General features: G+C 43.1%; 1 protein-coding gene across 1 annotated transcript in view; it reads right to left on the bottom strand.

Moving 5' to 3' along the window:
* MYO10 (myosin X) overlaps positions 1–21712 on the bottom strand; it is a 295459-nt gene extending 273747 nt beyond the window's left edge. Inside the window, exon 1 of the mRNA XM_075125436.1 lies at positions 21190–21712. Coding sequence (XP_074981537.1) covers positions 21190–21210 — 21 coding nt within the window. The 5' untranslated portion in view covers positions 21211–21712. The remainder of the gene's footprint in view (positions 1–21189) is intronic.
* Between the last annotated feature and the right edge of the window lie 1033 nt (positions 21713–22745).

Here is a 22745-nt window from a genome sequence, read left to right as displayed (position 1 = left end):
ACGGCTGTTACTCTGAAATCAGTCAACCTGTGGTGCTCATTGCCAGGGGATGTTGTGAAGGCCAAAAGTATAACTGGGTTCAAAAAAGAACTAAAGTTCATGGAGGATAGGTCCACCAATGACTATGTTCTGGGAGTCCCTAAACCTCTGACTGCCAGAAGCTGGGACTGGACAACAAAATGGATCGCTTGAAAATTGCCCTGTTCTGTTCATTCCTTCTGAAACACCTGGCACTTCCCATTGTTGGCTACTGGGCTAGAGTGACTATTGGACTGACCCAATATGGCCATTCTTATGAGTTATGTATAGACACTGAAAATTATGTTCTTAAGTGTCTAGGGACTGGTCATCAGGAAAGGTGGAAAACAGGTTTTCTTTCAGGCAAAAAATGTTTATCTATCTGTTAAATTATTGTCTGGTACACAATGCGCCTCTGTTCATGAGTCTGAATCAAATGCTAATGAAGGATTGTGAAAAATTCAAACAGAGAAAAGTAACAAGAAGAATAGTAAGGGGTGGGGGGCAGCGGCACCAGGGAATCCTATCTCTAGGTACACATCGAAGCTTTGTTGTAGTATATATTTGGACAAAGACACACTGACATCCTTCGCCTAGGAAGTAAACAAACAGTGGGGCATTTCACCTACGCTAGGCTGAAAATGCTGGTGAAAACTTTGGGTGAGATAAGCTTCCTTAAACAGAAGAATAAAGTTTAGTCTCTAGAAAGCGTGTTATGATTTTGTTTTATATATAACCATTTGCTTCCAATATTCTTACTCACGATCACCTGAATCTCTGTTCTTTGATAAGAGATATATTAATAGTGAAAACAAGAATAAGTTTAAGTGCTGTGGTGTTAAGCAAAGTGCTGATCCTGAATTGAATCTTATAAGCTGGTGTGCACCATTCCTTTGGGAACAGCAAGGCTAGTAATTCTGCAAGCATTCAGTGGATACGGGGCTGCTATGCACCTGTCGTTACCTATACAGGGCGAGTGAGGCATCGACAAGACTTCCTCAGACTAAGAGCAGGGGGTGGTGAGGTGCCTCACAACCCTGGCTACCCCTGGAGAGCGTCACAGGCACTCTCTTGCCTTTCATATTTGTTTGGTTTCCCAAAGTCTTTCTCTGTGCCTGTACCAGAGTGTTTCCAACAGACAAATACAGGGAAACAGAAACACTTTTGTGGCATTAATGACTTTATGAAGGGACTGTTTGGCTGATTCTCCCCAATTAGAGAATTCTCAGGCAACAGAAATTCTATTAATTTTACAAAGTGACAGTTAAAAGTTTCAAAATAGTTTCAAATCCACCAATGCAACACATATTAGATTCCAGCAGCATTCACAAAGTACTAGGTGATGAACAATTTGCCACTTAAGACTCCAAAAAAAGAACCTCAGAGAGCTAAGGCTCAAGCCTTTAACAAGAGCATCCCGAAAGCTAGCAAGAATGTTAGGAATGTCACATTTAATTGGATTTAACCTTCTGTCCTTGCACCAGGCACTGATACTGCCCCTGCCTTCATAATATAAAAGAGGAGGTAGCCCAATTACACATGTGCAGTAGCACGGTAATCATCAGCTCAACATAAAGAGAACAACATTACATTCTTCTTGTGCTCCCTCACAAAAGCCCAGAGAACAGGCCCAGATGACTGAGGGACCTTGTGGGGGACTCAGGACCTGAATGAGCAAGGCAGATTTTGTGGCTCTTCCATCGTAATGATGATACACATCTGAGATTAGAATTTGGCCCTCAGTGTTGCAATGTAAAAAATTAATAGTAATAAAACCATTCTTTGTTGCAACTGCTGTATAACTACAAGCTAAAAACACAACCTGCACATTCCCCAAGCCTCTTTAGCCCCAAAAACTGCCTGCCATCTGTTATAAATTTTCAGATTTAGAGTGTAAAATACTGGTAATAGAAAAAAATCATGAAAAGAAGGCAGCTGCACAAATTATGCTACACAGCATAGACAAACAGCCCCATGACTTGTTTATTCTTGAAAACAGACTATTAAGTATCACATGGCGGAGTATGATTCTCAGACTTTAAACAACAAAGAGCTCACTTCATTGGATATTCTTCCTGGTATACACTTTGAAAAGAAACAGGAAATGCCAGCTTTGCCATAAAAGCCACACTGGTCTTCTCTATGAAAAAAATTAATAAATGTGTTCTACATTTCAAAACACAGCAAGCAAACTATTCATCATGCATATCAACAAAAAGCTCTAATAAGTAGGTAAACATGAAACCTATCACAAAACTACAGTCTATATTAAGTAAAAAAACACCAAGACAAACAAGACTAGAAGTTTGAACTAGAGATTCTACCACTTCTTGTCCTGACCTGAACTCCACAATTCTGCAAGCTTGGCTTTTTTCTGGAGTACATAAATATCCCATGCCAAGATATGCTATTCATTATATTACCCAGTGAAGGAAAACTGGTCAAATTGCAATTATCCCTCCCCCAGTTCAGTTTGTTGCCATTAACTAGAGAGAGATACATAAAACAATACTTGATTTTTCCTGACAATAGTAACAATTTAATTTTAAAAGTATATGCTATCTTAAATAAGGAATTTATTTAACTTAATTTGAGTACATTTTAATGATATGCTAACCAATTAATATTTACAAAATGGGACTAAATATTCTTCTGAAGATGAAATGCATGAGTAGACTCATGAAAAAAAAGGAAAAAGATTGACTTCACTAAACACAATTGTAAGGTTTGATTCTGCTTCCACTGAAGTCAAGAGGAATTTTGTTATTAACTTCAATGTGAGCAGGAACATGCACATTACATACAATACAAAAACATGCAAGTTGGAAGATAGATAATAGAAACATTTTTTAATCAAGTCTGATAACATACTTGACACTTTTGAATCTGGATACCAGAATGTAAAGAAACTTCATGGAATGAGAATTCTCAGCAGTTCTCAAACTTTAGCCACCCGAGGACCCCCATTTTGATTTACAAATTTTCAGGGACCCCCAGGCCCTCCTGCTCAGCCCTTGCCCTTCCCTGAAGCCATGCACCTGCCCTGCCCCTTCTCTGCTCCCTCCATCCCCGCTCCCTCTGTCGCTTGCTCTCCCTCACCCTCACTCACTTTCACCAGGTTGAAGCAGGGAATTTGGGTGTGGGCCCTGGGAAGGGAGTTTGGGGTGCAGGCACTGGGCTCAAAGGGTGTTTGGATCACAGCCCCCTGGCAGCGGCTACTAGGTGGGGGGCCAGGCAGTCTCTCAGTTCCTGGCCAATGGGAGCTGCAGAGTCGGCACTCGGGGCAGCAGCAGAGTGCGGAGGCACCCTTCCCCTCTCCTCCCCCCCGTCCAGGTCCGCAGGGACGTGCCAGCCACTTCCGAGAGTGGCATGGAGCCAGGAGAGGTAGGAAGCCTGCCTTAGCCCTCCAGAATTTTAGGATACAGGAGGCACTGGGAGGGAGGGGGAGGAATTGATCAGCGGGGCCCAATGAACCCGTGGAATACCTCCAGGGACCCTCAGGGGTCTGTGGACTCCAGTTTGAGAAATGCTGCTCTAAATGATAATGCCTTCAGCGTCCAGAAAGAAGTTATAGGAATATGGAAGCTGGGGTACAAGATTCTAGGTTGAATCTGATTTTCTGAAGTGCTGAGCACTCACTACTCTAGTTAAAGTCAGTGACAGCTGCAGGTACTTGGCACTTATTTAAATCAAGTCCTAGCTATCTCCAAGCAGCCACCAAAATCAGGATCACTTTTGAAAGTTTTGGCCTTAATCTTTGTAATGTTGTGCTATTTAGCGTTATTTGGGAAAGGAAATGAGTGTGACTGATTTTCAAAGAGAAGATAAAAAGGAAATGATTTTGACTCCATGCAAGCATGCCTAACCTAATATTTCCTGAGTCATTAGCTTAAAAAAGGTGATACATATATTGAGCATAGCCCTTTGTTGGGATCATATGGGTAATAAAGACTCTTATGCTTAGACTCCTGGGACATGCTGCAAAGTTCCACTCCCTCCTGCTTCCTTTTTTCTTCCATTGGGGGAGGGGGACAACACACACAAATGTAATACTTTCACCTATAAAGGACTGTGCTGCAATTTACCTACCAATCTGAACCCATCTGTGACTGGAAGAACTCCTTATGCTGGTGTGAACTATAACAAGCTTACTTGGAGAAAACCTCTAATGAAAGAATCTCCATTGGATAAGGATCACATGTTTCTGAAATCTGACATCCCTGTCACAGAATCATAGAACATCAGGGTTGGAAGGGACTTCAGGAGGTCATCTAGTCCAACCCCCTGATCAAAGCAGGACCAAACCTCAATTTTTTCCCCAGATCCCTAAATGGCCCCCTCAAGGATTGAACTCACAACCCTGAGTTTAGCAGGCCAATGCTCAAACCACTGAGCTATCCCTCCCCTGAGCTTCCAGCAGCTCCCATTGGCCTAGAGCAGCGAACCGCGGCCAGTGGGAGCCGCGATCGGCCCAACCTGAGGACGCGGCAGATAAACAAACCGGCCCGGCCCACCAGGGGCTCTCTCTGCACAAGCAGCAGAACAAGTTTGGGAACCACTTATCTAGATAGACACCATAGACCAACTCAAGCCCAAGCTGATGTTAATTGGCAACCTTGTTTTCTTTCCTTTCTTCATTCTACCCTTCCCAATTGTAACTACTCTTAGACAAAATAACAACAATAAATAATCCATATTTCTCCAATTTTGAGGGACTCGTCCTGAATACAAATGATTCATATATTATGTCAGAAAGGACAATTGTCTGACCTCTTTTATAACACTGGTCATAGGATTTCCCTGAATTAATTCCTGTTTCCACTAGTGCAGATCTTTTAGAAAAACACCAATCTTGATTTTAAAATGGACAGAGAATCCACCACAATGTCTGGTAAATTGTTCCAATGGTTAATTACCCTCATTGTTAAAAATCTGCACCTTTGAATTTATGATGAAGCCAATAAAATTAATCCTGTCTCTATGCTATTTTTAAATGGTATCTTTAGAAATGCTGAAGACTAGATAGAAGTTTTGTCCCCCCTCTTCCCAAAACGTGGATAATGCCTTGGTCTAGTACAGACAACTCGGCATTTTAATACTTCCCTTAGCATGGATGTACTTAAATTATCTTCTAGCTCTGTATCACAGTATCAGTTCTCATTTTACTCCCAAACTTCAAAAGGTCACCTCCTTAAACTGCAGAGTGTCAAAGTTATTTAGCAGCTTTTCTACAATAATGAAAATGCTGTAAACCTGTTTTAATGGAGGGGTTGTCTGAAACCGAGTTGTACTTGTACCCATCAACCCTTAACCAGGGGGTGGGGCTACTCAGGAAAACATGGGCTTTAAAAAGTTTAGAGGGGGATTATGAGGAGGGGCTAGATACACTTAACATTCTTTAAATTTAAAGCCAAAAACACCCCTAACAAAAACAGAACATCGACAAAGGAACGAACTGCAGAAGTAAAAAGGAAATGCAGGCAGAAGTCCAGCAACAGAGTGGGGGCTATCCAGTTTACTGCACCCAATGCAGCAGGTAGGATTACTGTGGGCAGGTGGTGTATGTATGTGTGCATTCGGTGCAATTTGCTCCTGGCTCTCAGAGACTGTCCAGGCTTTGAAGACTAGAGTGGCTGAACTGGAGGAGCTAAGGGAGACAGAGAAATACATAGATGAGACTTTTCGGGACACAGTAGAACGGTCCCACCCCCGGTCTGACAGCTTCTGTGCTGTTGAGGCGGATGAAAGTCTCAGGGAAAGAGAACATCCAATTGGAGCAGAGGGAAACGATTCCATAGTTGGGACCCTCCGTCCAGATGATGTCATGGTATCCTCTTGCACTGAGAGGGGGAGGGAACTCCAGTCATTAGGAAGAGACAGGTAATAGTTATGGGGGATTCGATCATTAGAAACATAGATAGCTGGGTTTGCGATGACCAGGAGAACCACATGGTGACTTGCCTGCCTGGTGTGAAGGTTGCGGATCTCTCGAGACATCGAGATAGACTTATGTGTACTGCTGGTGAGGAGCCAGTGATCGTGGCACGTGTAGGTACCAATGACATAGGGAAGGATAGGAGAGAAGTCCTGAAGGCCAAATTTAGGCTGCTAGGTTAAGAGACTGAAGTCCAGGACCTCCATGGTAGCATTCTCTGAAATGCTGCCAGTTCCATGCATAGGGCCAGCTAGACAGGCAGAAATGCAGGGTCTCAATGTGTGGATGAGATAATGGTGTATGGAGGAGAGATTTAGACTTATTAGGAACTGGGGGAACTTTTGGGAAAGGGGGAGCCTAAACAGCAAAGATGGGATCCACCTAAGCCAAAGTGGAACCAGATTGCTGGCACTTAAAATTTAAAAGGTCGTAGAGCAGTTTTTAAACTCAGGGCTGGGGGGAAGCCGACAGGTGCAGAGGAGCATGTGGTTCGGACAGAGACTTCTTCAGGGAAGGATCTATTAATGGAGATTCCTTGTGTTCTAGTTAGGAGGAGAAGATGGACGATGATAAAATACGGGTAGGATCTGATGAGAAACAGTCAAATGAAAAGAGTCCCATTCAATTACATTACGCAATGGCAGACAGCTAAAAGTGACAAGTTTTTAAAGTGCTTATACACAAATGCGAGACGTCCAAATAATAAGATGGGTGAACTAGAGTGCCTTGTATTAAATGAGGATATTGATATAAATAGGCATCACAGAAACTTGGTGGAATGAGAATAATCAATGGGACACAGTAATACCAGGGTACAAAATATACTGGAAGGACAGAACAGGTTGTGCTGGTTGGGGAGTGGTACTGTATGTGAAAGAAAGTGGAGAATCAAATGAAGTAAAAATCGTAAATGAACCAAACTACTATAGAATCTCTATGGATAGTAATTCCATGCTTGAATAATAAGAATATAGCAGTAGGAATATATTACCGACCACTTGACCAGGATTGTGACCGTAACTGCGAAGTGCTCAGGGTGATTATAGCTGGACCGCTTAGTAACAGTGACCATAATATAATATAATTAAATTTAACATCCCTGTGGTGGAGAAAACACCACAGCAGCCAAACACTGAAGCATTTAATTTCAGAAAGGGAGACTCCACAAAAATGAGGAAGTTAGTTAAACAGAAATTAAAATATACAGTGCCAAAAGTGAAATCCCTGTGAGGTGCATCGAATCTTTTTAGACACCATAATAGAGGCTAAAATTAAATATACCGTATACCCCAAATTAAAAAACATAGTAAGAGAACAAAAAAAGTGCCACCGTGGCTAAACAACAAAGTAAAAAAAGCAGTGAGACAAAAAGGCATCTTTTAAAAACTGGAAGTTCAATCCTCATGAGGAAAATAGAAAGGAGCTGTGATAAATGAGGGGGGCGGGGGTAGCTCCCTTTTATGGACACCCAGCCAGTAGCTACAGTATCTTCCTTAGCAACTGTACCCTAATTGCCTTAACTGTAAAGGGTTCAGAGAAGCTTAACCTAAGTTGGCATCTGAGCAGGGGAACCAATAGGAAGACTGTACCCTTTCAAATTGGAGAAACTGCTGGCTGGGCGGGAGGCGGGGTGTGTCTTTGTCTCTCGGGCTGGAGAGAGGGGAAGGCAGCAACAAGCAGTAAGCTTTAAGCCAGGTACGGGAAATCATTAGCATCATACCTAGAAACTCCTCATTTGGAACCCCAGATATGTAAGTAGCACAGGAAAAGTTAAGACAGATGTGATGAGGAACCTTTTTGGTGGTTTTGGTTTGTGAACTCCTCTGTGCTAACCCTCGGTACTTTTGTTTTGCTTGTAACCTTTAAGCTGAACCCCAAGAAAGTTATTTTTGGTGTTTAATCCCTAAAGCCTGAGTTTTCAGATGTGTTTCTTTCTTTTTTTAATAAAATTTACTTTTTTTTTAAAGAATCCTTGGATTCCAAAGACCTTAGACAAGGGATTGGTCTGTGCTCACATTGCTAAAGCAACTAGTTGGTATTTTATTCTCAAGTTTCCCCAGGAAAGGGGGTGAAGAGGCTTGCGGGGATATTTTGAGGGGATAGGGATTCCAAGTGACCCTTCCCTGAATATTTGTGAAAATCACTTGGTGGTGACTGTGCCTTGGAAGAGTTTTAACCTAAGCTGGTAGAAGATAAGCTTAGGGGGTCTTTCATGTGGGTCCCCAGATCTGTACCCCAGAATTCAGATTTTGGGGGGTATACCCTGACAGGAGCATAAATTCTAGCAAATGAAGTGTAACAATATAATGAGGAAGGCCAATAAGGAACTTGAAGAACAACTAGCCAAAGGAAGCCTGCTAAACAACCAGTGGGGCCACCGGACAATCAAGATGCTAAAAGAGAACTCAAGAGCGATACGGCCATTGAGGAGAAACTAAATGAATTCTTTGCTTTGGTCTTTATGGCTGAGAATGTGAGGGAGTTTCCCAAACCTGAGCCATTCTTTTTAGGTAACAAATCTGAAGAACTGTCCCAGATGAGGAGGTTTTAGAAAAAAATTGATAAGTCACCAGAACCAGATGGTATTTACCCAAGAGTTCTGAAGGAACTCAAATGTGAAAATGCAGAATGACTAACTGTAGTTTCAGAGTAACAGCCGTGTTAGTCTGTATTCGCAAAAAGAAAAGGAGTACTTGTGGCACCTTAGAGACTAACCAATTTATTTGAGCATGAGCTTTCGTGAGCTACATGCATCCAATGAAGTGAGCTGTAGCTCACGAAAGCTCATGCTCAAATAAATTGGTTAGTCTCTAAGGTGCCACAAGTACTCCTTTTCTTTTAACTGTAGTTTGTAACCTATCATTTAAGTCAGCTTCTGTACCAAATGACTGGAGGATAGTTAATGTGATGCCAAATTTTAAAAAGGGCTCCAGAGGTGATCCGGGCAATCCTGACTTCAGTATTGGGCAAACTGGCTGAAACTATAGTAAAGAACAAAATTGTCAGACATCAAGATGAACATAATTTATTGGGGAAAAGTCAAGAAGGTTTTTAATCATGCCTCACCAATCTACTAGAATTCTTTGAGGGGGTCAACAAGCATGTGGACAAGGGGGATCCAGTGGATATAGTGTACTTAGATTTTCAGAAAGCCTTTGACAAGATCCCTCACCAAAGGCTCTTAAGCAAAGTAAGCTGTCATGGGATAAGAGGGAAGGTCCTCTCGTGGACTGGTAACTGGTTAAAAGATAGGAAACAAAGGGTAGGAATAAATGGCCAGTTTTCACAATGGAGAAAGGTAAATAGTGGGGTTCCCCAGGGGTCTGTACTGGGACCAGTCCTATTCAACATATTCATAAATGATCTGGAAAAAGGGTTAAACAGTGAGGTGGCAAAATTCGCAGATGACACAAAACTACTCAAGATAGATAAGTCCCAAGTAGACTGCAAAGAGCTACAAAAGGATCTCACAAAAGTGAGTGACTGGGCAACAAAATGGCAGATGACATTCCATGTTGATAAATGCAAAGTAATGCACACTGGAAAACATAATCCCAACTGTACATATAAAATGATGGGGTCTAAATTAGCTGTTACCACTCAAAAAAGAGATCTTGGAGTCATTGTGGATAGTTCTCTGAAAACATCCACTCAATGTGCAGCGGGAGTCAAAAAAGCTAACAGAGTGTTGGGAATCATTAAGAAAGGGATAGTTAGTAAGACAGAAAATATCATATTACCTCTATATAAATCCATGGTACGCCCACATCTTGAATACTGCGCACAGATCTGGTGGTCTCCATCTCCAAAAAAGATACATTGGAATTGGAAAAGGTTCAGAAAAGGGCAACAAAAATTATTAGGGGTATGGAATGGCTGCCATATGAGGAGAGATTAATAAGACTGGGACTTTTCACCTTGGAAAAGAGACAACTAAGGGGGAATATGATCGAGATCTATAAAATCATGACTGGTGTGGAGAAAGTAAATAAGGAAGTATTATTTACTCCTTCTCATAACACAAGAACTAGGAGTCACCAAATGAAATTAATTCCTTTTCTTTGTTTTAAACGTGCTGCCTATTATTTTTTCCCACACAACACAGTCAACCTGTGGAACTCCTTGCCAGAGGATGTTGTGAAGGCCAAGACTATAACAGGGTTCAAAATAGAACTACCGGTAGATAAATTCATGGAAGACAGGTGTTTCAATGGCTATTAGCAGAGATGGTGTCCCTAGCCTCTGTTTGCTAGAAGCTGGAATGGGCGACGGGATGGATCACTTGATGATTACCTGTTCTGTTCATTCCCTCTGAAGTACCTGGCATTGACCACTCTCAGAAGACAGGATATTGGACTAGATGGACCTTTGGTCTGACCCAGTATGGCCGTTCTTATGTTCTCATCCATTAACGTACCTCTATTCTTCCTCTTCGGGGTACTCAGTGTAGAACTTAACTATATTTCACTCAGCCAGAATTAGAACAAAAAATAAATGGATGTGAGCTCAGTGAAACTGTTGTCTTTGTGCCTACCCACCCTGCTGTTTATTGCCTCTCCACTGACAAAATCCAGGGTAATGAGGAAATAGAAGAAAATCAGCAGAATTTTAACACCCAAACCATGACCCTTTCCCTGGAATTTGAAATTGTGATCTGTCTGGGACAACAAGCCTTGAATACTTCACAAGAAACTATAAGTATATATGCAGTATAGGCTAGAATTAGTAGTTGAAGGGTGATATTATTTTTTTTCCCAAACAGTCTATTGATTCATAAAGACTTCCTCATCTCCTGCCCCTTTAACCATGACTCCACCCAGAACTATGTCTCTGCTCAGACCACAAGCAGGAGCTATGATTCACTGAGGATAGTACAGCCCTTGTGGCCAGTTTTATCTGCTGAAATGTTCCCAGCCACTGGAACCTTCTTACAGAGTTCTGCAAAAAGAAGCTGAACAAATACAGGTTTCAGAGTAGCAGCTGTGTTAGTCTGTATCCGCAAAAAGAACAGGAGTACTTGTGGCACCTTAGAGATGAACAAATTTATTTGAGCATAAGCTTTCGTGAGCTACAGCTCACTTCATCGGATGCATTCAGTGGAAAATACAGTAGGGAGATTTATATACACAGAGAACATGAAACAATGGGTGTTACCATACACACCGTAACAAGAGTGATCAGGTAAGGTGAGCTATTACAAGCGGGGGGGGGGGAGCTAAGGTGGGCCATTTCCAGCAGTTGACAAGAATGTGTGAGGAACGGGGGGGGGAATAAACATGGGGAAATAGTTTTACTTTGTGTAATGACCCATCCACTCCCAGTCTTTATTCAAGCCTAAGTTAATTGTATCCAGTTTGCAAATTAATTCCAATGTTGGAGTCTGGTTTTGAAGTTTTTCTGTTGAAGAATTGCCACTTTTAGGTCGGTAATTGAGTGGCCAAAGAGACTGAAGTGTTCTCCGACTGGTTTTTGCATGTTATAATTCTTGATGTCTGATTTGTGTCCATTTATTCTTTTACGTAGAGACTGATCCCCCCCACCCCCTGCTCTCCTGCAGGTAATAGCTCACCTTACCTGATCACTCTCGTTACAGTGTATATGGTAACACCCATTGTTTCATGTTCTCTGTGTATATAAAATCTCCCCATTGTATTTTCCACTACATGCATCCGATGAAGTGAGCTGTAGCTCACAAAAGCTTATGCTCAAATAAATTGGTTAGTCTCTAAGGTGCCGCAAGTACTCCTTTTCTTTTTTGAACAAATACAGAATGTTCGTTTCTAATACAATGATATTAACATTTGCCTAGCCACATATTTAAAATACAAACACAGACACCAGGGACTGGGACTGTTTGTTTGTTCCATGGAACTACAGTAGTTTATACAGAGATCCAGAAGTATCAGTTTGCATGGAGACAACTTTTAAAGCTAAATAATTTAAGAGCGTCATGAAAAACTAATAGGCTTTCACCAAGCATAAACCTAGGATTCAGCAAGAATATTACAATGACAGTACAATCTACTGAAGGACTGACCTAATTAACATTGTAATTATTGATGAGGTGCCCCACCCCATCATCTGTGCCATAATGGAGCAGCAAATCCACTGAAAGCCCATGGAATCTGTCAGTGACACACATTGCTGTTGCACACATGGTTTGGCTGTCAGCTAAATATATTAAACCATATTGTTTTCACGTGATTTCTACTAGCATGGTATAGAGTAAAAAAGACCTATTCGCTCTCTTGCCCCTCATAGATGGGCACTGAAACTCTCACTCCGTAATCCAACAGATGTGCTGGATTACATTTTCAACGGATAATAAAATAATCATAAACCATCCGTCACTGGTCAATAAACTATACAGCTGACTTATTTTGATAAATTACTAGCTTCTTTTTAAAAATAAATAGCCTTATAAGGGTGGCCTCTTGTACACGTTGCACCTCACTTAATATCTCCAGAGTAAATCTTTTGAGCCCTTCAGGTTGTTTCTGGATGGGAAAAGCAACAAATATACTTGGCTCACTTGTAGGACACTTTCATTTAGAAAAACAGCTGTTGTATTTGCTATATTTTCAGCTGTAACTTCCAATCTCACCTCCAGTTGCTCTCCTGCCTAGTAATAGCTGCATTTTAGTTGCATATATAGTTAGTGAAATGGTGGGTGATCATCTGGAATGAAAGGCATTTGATCTACACATGCATGTAAAATATTCTATTTATTAAACAATTTATAATATAATCTTGGTAATGTTCAAGTAGACAGACTATTTATTAGACGTAAGATGCAGGCGTTTGGTCTAATGCACGGGCTCTCAATCTGGGGGGAGAGATTCCACAAACAGATCCAGGGGAATCATGACCATCATCCTTTTCTTTGTGGCTAAATCAGAGGCGGACCTGAGTATCCTGAAACAACTTCTCTGTCCTATCATGGAGCTAGGAACCATTGGTGTAAAACAGGGGCGGGTAAACTTTTTGGCCTGAGGGCCACATCGGGTTTCCAAAATTGTATGGAGGGCCAGTTAGGGGAGGCTGTGCCTCCCCAAACAGCCAGGTGTGGCCCGGCCCTGACCCCTATCTGACCCCCCCTGCTTCTCGCCCCCTAGGAACTCCTACCCCATCCAACCCTCCCTGTTCCCTGTCCTCTGACGGCCTCCCCCGGGACTCGTGCTCCATCCACCACCCCCTGCTCCCTGTCCCTACTGCCCCCGGACCTCCCGCCCCTGACTGCCCCCACCGCCCCATCCAACCCCTCCTCTCATTCTTGACTGCCCCCCCCAGGACTCCCCCATCCAACCACCCCTTCTCCCTGTCCCCTGAATGCCCCCAGAACCCTTACCCCTGACTGCCCCCAGCTGCCCCATCCAACCCCTCTCCTGTCTGACTGCCTCCTGGGATCCCTGCCCCCATTCAACCCCCCTGTTCCCCACCCTCTGACCGCCCCAACCCCTATCCACACCCCTGGCCCCTGTCCACACCCTCGAACTCCGCTGCCCTCTATCGAACCCACCCAGCTCCCTGCCCTCTTACCATGCTGCCTGGAGCACCAGTGGCTGACAGCGCTACAGCCATGCCACTCAGCACAGAGCACCAGGTCAAGCCGGGCTCTGCAGCTGCGCTGTCCCAGGAGCTCGCAGCCCCCGCACCCAGAGCATTGCGCCGGTGGCGCAGTGAGCTGAGGCTGCGGGGAACGGAGGACAGAGGGGGAGGGGCCAGGGACTAGCCTCCCGGGCCAGAAGCTCAGGGGACGGGCAGGAGGGTCCCACGGGCCAGATGTGGCCCACAGGCCATAGTTTGCCCACCTCTGGTGTAAAAGGACAGGTCAACTACCATAAAATACTTTTAATTAAATACACAGACTCATTCTATGCTGTGCCGCCCAGGAGATTCCCCCTCTATTCCCTAGGCCATCCTCTGTGCCGAAGTCTGCAAAGGGGTGTAGGTAGGACTGCATACAGCTTCCTTAGCTCTTGTTCCCTCACGCCCCTACTCTACTTGCGCTACATTGATGACATCTTCATCATCTGGACCCATGGAAAAGAAGCCCTTGAGGAATTCCACCACGATTTCAACAATTTCCATCCCACCATCAACCTCAGACTAGACCAATCCACACAAGCGGTCCATTTCCTGGACATACTGTGCTAATTAAACCATGGTCACATAAACACCACCCTATACCAGAAACCTACTGACTGCTATACTTACCTACATGCCTCCAGCTTCCATCCAGGACACACCACCCGATCCATTGTCTACAGCCAAGCTCTAAGATACAACTGCATTTGCTCCAATCCCTCAGACAGAGACAAACACCTACAAGATCTCTATCAAGCATTCTTACAACTACAATACCCACCTGCTGAAGTGAAAAAACAGACTGACAGAGCCAGAAGAGTACCCGAAGTCACCTACTACAGGACAGGCCCAACAAAGAAAATAACAGAACGCCACTAGCCGTCACCTTCAGCCCCCAACTAAAACCTCTCCAGCGCATCATCAAAGATTTACAACCTATCCTGAAAAACCTCACTCTCACAGATCTTGGGAGACAGACCACTCCTTGCTTATAGACAGCCCCCCAACCTGAAGCAAACACTCTTCAGCAGCCACACACCACACAACAAATACACTAACTCAGGAACCTATCCTTGCAACAAAGCCCAATGCCAATTCTGTCCACATATTTATTCAAGTGACTCCATCATAGGACCTAATCACATTAGCCACGCCATCAGGGGCTCATTCACCTGCACATCTACCAATGCGATATATGCCATCATGTGCCAGCAATGCCCCTCTGCCATGTACATTGGCCATACTGGACAGTCTCTATGCAAAAGAATAAATGGACACAAATCTGACATCAGGAATCATAACATTCAAAAACTGGTAGGAGAACACTTCAACCTCTCTGGCCACTCAGAAAAAGGTTTAAGGGTGGCAATTTTGCAACAGAAAAGCTTCAAAAACAGACTCCAAGGAGAAACTGCTGAGCTTAAATTAATATGCAAAACTAGATACCATTAACTTGGGTTTGAATAGAGACTGGGAGTAGCTGGGTCATTACAGATATTGAATCTATTTCCCTATGTTACATATCCTAATACCTTCTTGTCAACTGTCTAAATGGGCCATCTTGATTATCACTACAAAAGTTTTTTTCTCCTGCTGATAACAGCTCATCTTAATTAATTAACCTCTTACAGTTTGTATGGTAACTTCCACCTTCTCTGTATGTGTATATATATACATATCTTCTTACTATATGTTCCATTCTATGCATCCGATGAAGTGGGCTGTAGCCCACAAAAGCTTATGCTCTAATAAATTTGTTCGTCTCCAAGGTGCCACAAGTACTCCTGTTCTTTTTATCTTTTTGAAGAGTTTTCAGTATATCAGCAATTGGATCCCATCTTGCAGCTTTTCTATATCTGTAAGTCCCACTGAACTCAATGGCTATGTGGACAGGTTCCAGGATTGGGCCTACTTTGGTTAACACATTCTGTTTTTCTTTCAAGGAAACATGCTATGTTTGGAACCATTTGGCATAATCAGGGAAATACATCCTGATGCGTGTGAAGTTTTTCCTACTCATCAGTATCTCGACTGTGTAGGCCACAGTGTTTTCTGCCCCCCAGCCCACAAATACTCAAGGGGATGTGGCCACACAAGGCCACCAAAGAAACAGCAGGACCACAGAGAGTTCTTGTGAGCCTGAGGGAATCCCATGCAATTTCCATGAGAAAGGGAAGGCTATTCTCTGAGCACTCTTGGCCCCCATGACAGCCATCACTCCCTCAGGAACCTCAGCTGCGCCCCAAGAGGGGACTTACATGATATGAATGAGCACTGGGTCAGCACTGACAAGCTCTATATTGCAACATCCTCATGGGGTCTGAAGAGGATGAATGCTATGGAGGGCAACTTTCTCCTGGCCTCATCCTCTCCTACCCTGCTACACAGCCTCCAAAACTGCAGAAGCTAAACATGTGATGTGGCCTCCTGCAAGTTTCAGGGGCAAAAGAGATGGTGCTATTCGCCCCCAGTGCCTCCATTTCTGTGTGCAGACACAATATTTGCCTGTGTTCCTTCCTCGCCACAATTATATCCCGCAGCCAACTGTCCTTATTTGGGCAGAACTTCTACTGAAATCCAAAGATTTAGACCTCAGCTAAAAGATGTGAATGTCTCCTCTAGAGCCAGTTGGCTATATATGTGGGAAATATTTGGGCTGTCTTATTCAATGGATCATAATGGCTCTATTAAGAATTAAAATGAAAAAACAAGATGGCTTTGCTTATCAGAGATCCTTAGGATGTTAACAGACAATTTTTAAAAGAACATTAAAATACTATTATGTACATGGTCAGTGAAACTTAATAACCTAACCAATCCATTTCTTTCAAATGAACAAAGGTCTTAATCCAGGTTAACCCCAGCCTGAAAAAGTATTTTAAAATCAAAATCACTTTTTAATTACAGAACTTTAAGAAAGTAACTATTTAAAGTATAACTTTAACTGGCTTTAGAAGGGGGAGGGGAAAAAAGGGTTCCTGCACTGCGACCTTCTAGACTAGTTTTATCCCTGAAGCAATTTTTAAACGGCTGAGTTATAGACCCCTGGAAAAAAGAAAAGGCTTCTGTGGAAGGCCAGACACAAGTTCTTGTTACAGCACTGCCTAACGAAGGTAGATGGTGAGGAAACAGAAACTCAATTGTGAGTTTAATGCCTTCAGGTTTTTCACTCCTAAAAATCAGACTAACACAGCTGCTACTCTGAAACCAGTTTGAAGTGAGTATGTCAGCTGAGTGCCATGAACTTCCCAACACTCAGTCAGGATTCCAGATCTTGTTTAAAACAGACAAGTGCCAACAAGAGTGTTTTTTTCTGTAACGCACACACGCATTAATACAATTAGGAAACTGCTGGATGTGTTCGCTCCAGTGAGTAACAAAATGTTTTAAGAGCTGGTTACAATTAGCACCCATCATTATCTAAAAGCAGAAAAGACTCTGCCACTTTTACAGATCCAGACTAACACGGCTACCCCTCTGATACATCATTATCTAGGCACTCATGAAAAGAATACACGCAGACAACAATGGGTATGTTTTTCCCATAGTGTCTGTTTGCTAGACTACAACAGCTCCGCAGTAAGGAGAGTTTTATGAATAACCTAGCCTGCAATGATTTGAAAACACAAACAGAGGCTTCTTTGGTAATTTGCAGGCATCATGGAGGTACGCTGTAATTTTTTTTTTTTTTTTTAGAGAAATAAGGTAATATATGTTCTGTTCTCATACCAGTTTTTAACTCCATTGATTTCAGTGGGATTGCTCTTGATCTATGCTGCTGTTAAAAGAGAGCAGAATCAGGCCTGATACCTGGATACACATTTTTCTTACACAGCTCCTTTCTTTCACATGGTACAATGGGGTATTAATATAATGGGACACAAATAATTAAATTCTCAAAGGTATCAGTTACAGGATGTTTGCTTCAATCAAGTTTAGCCAACTAATAGCTTATTCGAATGACTTCCACTGACCTCAGTGGATCAGACCCTTAATGTGTTTCTACTTTACTATGTACTGAGCTCAATATATAACCTACATATTCACCAGTTCAAGGAAAGAAAAATGTTTATACTTTTGGGTGAGACTTTGGATACAGATTAAAGCCAAGGTGCTATGTTTACTGATCTTTTAAAGTAATATCAACATGTTGAAAAAGCTCTTAGGAAAGATCAAAGGCACATTTAGCAACCACAAATTAACATAAATATATGTTGAAATGCTAATGAAGTCTGGCAAAATTTTACTCAATCAGTTGCCTGGGGCAAGTAATTTTGGCTAATGGACAAGTAAATACCATTAGTTCTTTTCTTCATCATCATGGTAGGATGAACAAGTGTATTTTGTGTTAGTGCTGGTGACTTTTTATGATAATTTGGAAACAAGTTACAGACAGACTTGCTCTTAATGCAAAATAAGCTTTTGAAAGATGAGGGACTATTCTCTTTAGAAATACTATTACTTTAGGATTTGCCACTCACAATTCTGGCAAGTTAATCTTGCAAATTTCCCTCTTATGGCATATGACAGAATTTTTGTTGCCTTGCATATGAAGGTGTCTTGTATGCAGTGCTGGATAAAACCTTCTTTTATCTGACTAATTACAATTCTGGTAAACAGATCAACTATTTCTTTTCTTTTTTGTGTGGGAATGCCAGCAGCACCAAAAACATGAAAGACACTATATCATGAGGGTACAGGATAGTCTTGTGGATGAAGCACAGTACTGGAAGACAGAGGCCCAGTCTACACCTGAAGCTTTACTGGCATAACTATTTCAGTTAGCGGTGTGATTTTTTTTTTTTTTTAACTGGAATAGTTATACCGGCATAAGTCCTACTGCAGATGTGCTTATACCAATATAGTTATTCCACTGTCTTTACTGGAATAGCTATACCAGAATAAAGCATCAATATAACTACATCCACACTAGTAGGAGTTATACTGCTTTAACTGTACTGGTATAAGAGTAGCAGCCGTGTTAGTCTGTATTCGCAAAAAGAAAAGGAGGACTTGTGGCACCTTAGAGACTAACCAATTTATTTGAGCATAAGCTTTTGTGAGCTACAGCTCACTTCATCGGATGCATACAATGGAAAATACAGTGAGGAGATTTATATACACAGAGAACATGAAAAAATACACATTGTAAGGAGAGTGATCACTTAAGATGAGCTATTACCAGCAGGAGAGTGGGGTGGGGGGAGAGAAAACCTTTTGAAGTGATAATCAAGGTGGGCCATTTCCAGCACATTTCCAGGAGTTAACAAGAACGTTGGAGGAACAGTGGGGGGGGGGGGGAGGGGGGAGGAGGAATAAACAAGGGGAAATAGTTTTACTTAGTATAATGACTTAGTATAATGAGCTGTAGCTCACGAAAGCTTATGCTCAAATAAATTGGTTAGTCTCTAAGGTGCCACAACTACTCCTTTTCTTTGTACTGGTATAGTAAATGTAAATATACTGGTATAGTTAAAGCAGTACAACTTTACAGCGTAGACAAGGCCGAGGATTCAGTTTCTATTTCCAGCAATGTCAGAGACTCCCTGCATAACCTTAGGTAAGTGACAACTTCTCTGTGACTCTGTTTCCCCATCTGCTTCCCAGAATCGAGTCTTTCATCCTGTAGGTATGGCTTACTCTCTTTGTTCCCAGGAGGTATACATTTACATTTAGCCATAGTAAAACGCATGCTCTTGGCTTTTCCCTTCCACTTCAGGAGAAGACACTGTGTTTTATCATTCACAGTGATACTACTTCCTGCATCTCTAGCATCTTCCTTCTGGGGTCACAATGCATTATAGACATCAAACACCTCTGCAAGGTAGGAAATGATTAGCCCTTTTATGAAGGAGGGAAGCTAAGCCACAGAGAAGCAGAGTGATTTCCCAGAGGTCTCACAGTAAATTGGTGGCTGGGGTAGGAATAGAAACCAGACCTCCAGATAGCTGGTCCTGTTTTGATATATCACACATCCACACAAACCCTTGTTCTCTATTAGTACTATCCCAGTTATCCAAAACAGGATCATGTCCCTCAATTTGTATTGTATTGAGAAAGTCCTGTTATCCAAAACTTTAATTACCAGCATTTACTCAGTGTCCACAAGACATTGTGATGGTCAAATCTGTGTCATTTTTATTGCTTCTTATCCTCAGATATATTTCATTTTTCTGTGTCAACAGTACAAAAGCACTATATTTGTGTGTACCCCCTTAGTATGCTAAAACCACAAGGTTTAACAAAAGAAAAAGCTGGGAGAATTATCACTCACCACCTTCTCTGAATACAAAATTATGTGCAGAAGTACTGTACAAGAATACTGAAGTCTGTTGAGTCAGCCAAGGGAACAGCAACCAAAGCTATTTTGCAAGTAGCAAACTCACCAACTATGTCGACTTCACCTCTAAATATGGGTGAATGTGAAACTGAAGACATCATGGTTGACAATCAGTAGCACACTTAGGCCCCAATCTGTAAAGACTTTCACATGTTCCTAACTTTATGCAGTGAGCAGTCCCAGGGATTTGAATGGCACTACTCGCGGTGCAGATGAGCAAGTGTGTAAATCTATGCAGGACTGGGACATTAGATCTAAATTTTCAAAAGGTGCACAGCATCCACAAGTCCCATTGACTTCAGTACAGCTGTGAGTTCTCAGCACTTCTGTGAATCAGGCTATCAAAGTCCCCCAAAAATGTTTATTATACTTTTTTAAAGTGTTCTTCAATTAACTTTAGTCAGAGCATAAGTAATATCAACCATGAACTGACCTAACTCAGGATTACAAGTGACAATCTTAAAACTGCATCATTTGCAATTATCCCAAACTACAAAAAAGCAATGTCTGGCCAATGTTATGACTTGGTCAGCGGAGGAAACAGAAGTGGAATAAATCCTTTTCTTTTCCCCTTGCCCCTCTCTTCTTCTGTTCTGGCAGTGAAGTGCACGAACCCCTGCAGTCACTAGTGTACCCCTCTCACAGGAAGCCAACAAGTTTTTGAAAGGAAATACCAGACCTCTTCGTGAGAAACCAGGCATTTAACCATGTCCTTGTTTAAAGTTTTAGTGGGCTTTCTGCACAAGGGTGATCTTGCAAAGCCGGCACTTTTCTTCTAGCAGTTAGCTCACAGATGCAGTCAATGGGCCAAAAGCCTCATAATTTGCTGACCTAATACAGAGTACACAGAGCGTGTGCCACACAGACAGCAGTCTACACAAAAGGAAACTCACCTACAGTACAACGTGGAGAAAGAGGCAATCGCACTGAAGACCTGCCAAGTCTCAGACTTTTAAAAGTATCTCCCTCTTGTCATTAAAGGATATTTTTTGCCACAGGAGTTTCAATGATCTATGTAAAATATATATCTCACTTTCTTTTGGTAATCTCCAAACCCTCACACCCTGACAGAGCTGCAAAAATAATGTGTTTAAACCACGCTAAAAGCAGAAAACTTCCAGCCAGAGGGCTAGTAACTGGAAGAAAAGCTTGCCCCCCCCCTTTTATTTGTGATGCGGGGGCTCCTGTAACAAAGCAATCCAGATGGGGAGGAAGGGGGGGAATAGATCTCATAAATCTGGTGTTTAGCAAGAGCTGATCACTGCAGCAGAGAACTGCCCCCTCCCTCATTCAGCCCCCCCGTACTCACCTCAGTGAAGAAGTTATCCATTGTTAAAGTGGAGAATCCAACTTGAGGAAGTCAGTCTAGCAAAAGGGCTGAGCAGCAAACCATGTGCGGCCAGGGCGATCACTCCCAGGAAGACTGAGGTATTTCAGTTTTCACACCCCTTCCATCGCTGCCATCACTTTTGCCCCCTCTCTTGACTCCTTCCTCTTCCCCCAAAGTCGGCAGGACATTCATTCAGTCAGGCTCCTTTGTCTCGTTCTCTCCCCGGTGTCCTCAGATCCGTGGCAAGTGGCTGCACCAGAAACCTGGGTGGCACATTGCTGCCTTCGCTTGGAGCGGGGGCTGAAATGTCTTTGTAAAAAAAAAAAAAAGAGAGAGAGAGAGAAAAGGAGGAGGAAGGGGAGGAGAGAGAGGATCCAGCCCCCGAGAAGCACGTGTCTGCTCGGCGTAAGTGCCCCAAGCTGTCCTGGGCGTGCAGCTCCTGCAAGGACTTGCAGAGAGAGCGAGTCACACGCTCCGGCTGCGCGGAGCCGCAGCCTGCAGGGCCCTCTCAGGTCACCCGCGGGAAGGTCCCCCGGGATTGGCAGAGTCCCCGCCCCCACAGGAGCGGCGCAGCCAATCCCGGCCGAGCGCCTCTTTGGAATCCGGACCCGGCCGGCGCGAGCCCTCCTCTGCCTGCGGGCTGGGGCGGCCGCCGCGCGCTCTACCCGGCTCACCTAGGAGCCGCGGGGTGGCCCCCACACGACAAGGGGCCGATGCGATCGCTGCTGCGGATGTTTATTCGGAGAGAAGGAGCCGCGCGTGGAGCCTCCCACTGTCCTGCAATTTCGTTCCCTAAGCCGCGCGGTCTCCTGAAGAGGAGAAGGGAAGGAGGCTTCAGAGGTGTATGGGGAAACACAGGCACTGGGTTGGGGGGAGGGGGGTGTCACTTCTTTGCTCTGCAACAGCGTGGTTGCGAAGACCTGATCTCGCTTCATTTGCACCCCCATCGGTGGCTCCCTGCGGCAGCCGCAAACTAAATAAGCCCGTGAGAGACGCAAGAGTCCAGCACGCTGTGTGGAGCCGTGTACAGTAAACGACTGAGGAACACCACTGTTTGGTGGTGCTTATTAATCTGTTTAGTGCCGCCAAGGCCACAGAACTGAAGCTAGTCTCTGGCCCAAGCAGCTTACTTTGAGCTACTGGAGCTTGTCTGGAGTCTAATGCGCTTTCCCACCTCATAATGCAATAAAGGAAATTCACTCCTGTCTGGATTTTGTGGTGTTCCTAGCAAAAAGCGTGTTCTTAAATTATTGTTTTTATTTCTATTTTTTTGCTTCGATGAGCCATAGATGAGGCAAAAATAAAATATATATATTTGGTCTCTTGCCTGTGTTCCTATCAAGCAGAAGTTCAATTGCCATGAAAAGACACTTTACTTAAAATCCCTCGCTGGGGCATAAAAAAGCCTTTTTAAAATGTATACACAAATGCAAACAAACACTGACACTTAAGATACAAAGAGTAGGCCCTGCTTACTCCCCTAGTTCCTAGTGCAAAAGGTTCTGTTTATTTTGAAATGCAAAGCCATGTGAAGC

Source organism: Caretta caretta, chromosome 2 (genome assembly GCF_965140235.1).
Source record: "Caretta caretta isolate rCarCar2 chromosome 2, rCarCar1.hap1, whole genome shotgun sequence".
Classification (NCBI taxonomy): domain Eukaryota; kingdom Metazoa; phylum Chordata; order Testudines; family Cheloniidae; genus Caretta; species Caretta caretta.
This window is presented reverse-complemented; position numbering and strand designations above follow the sequence as displayed.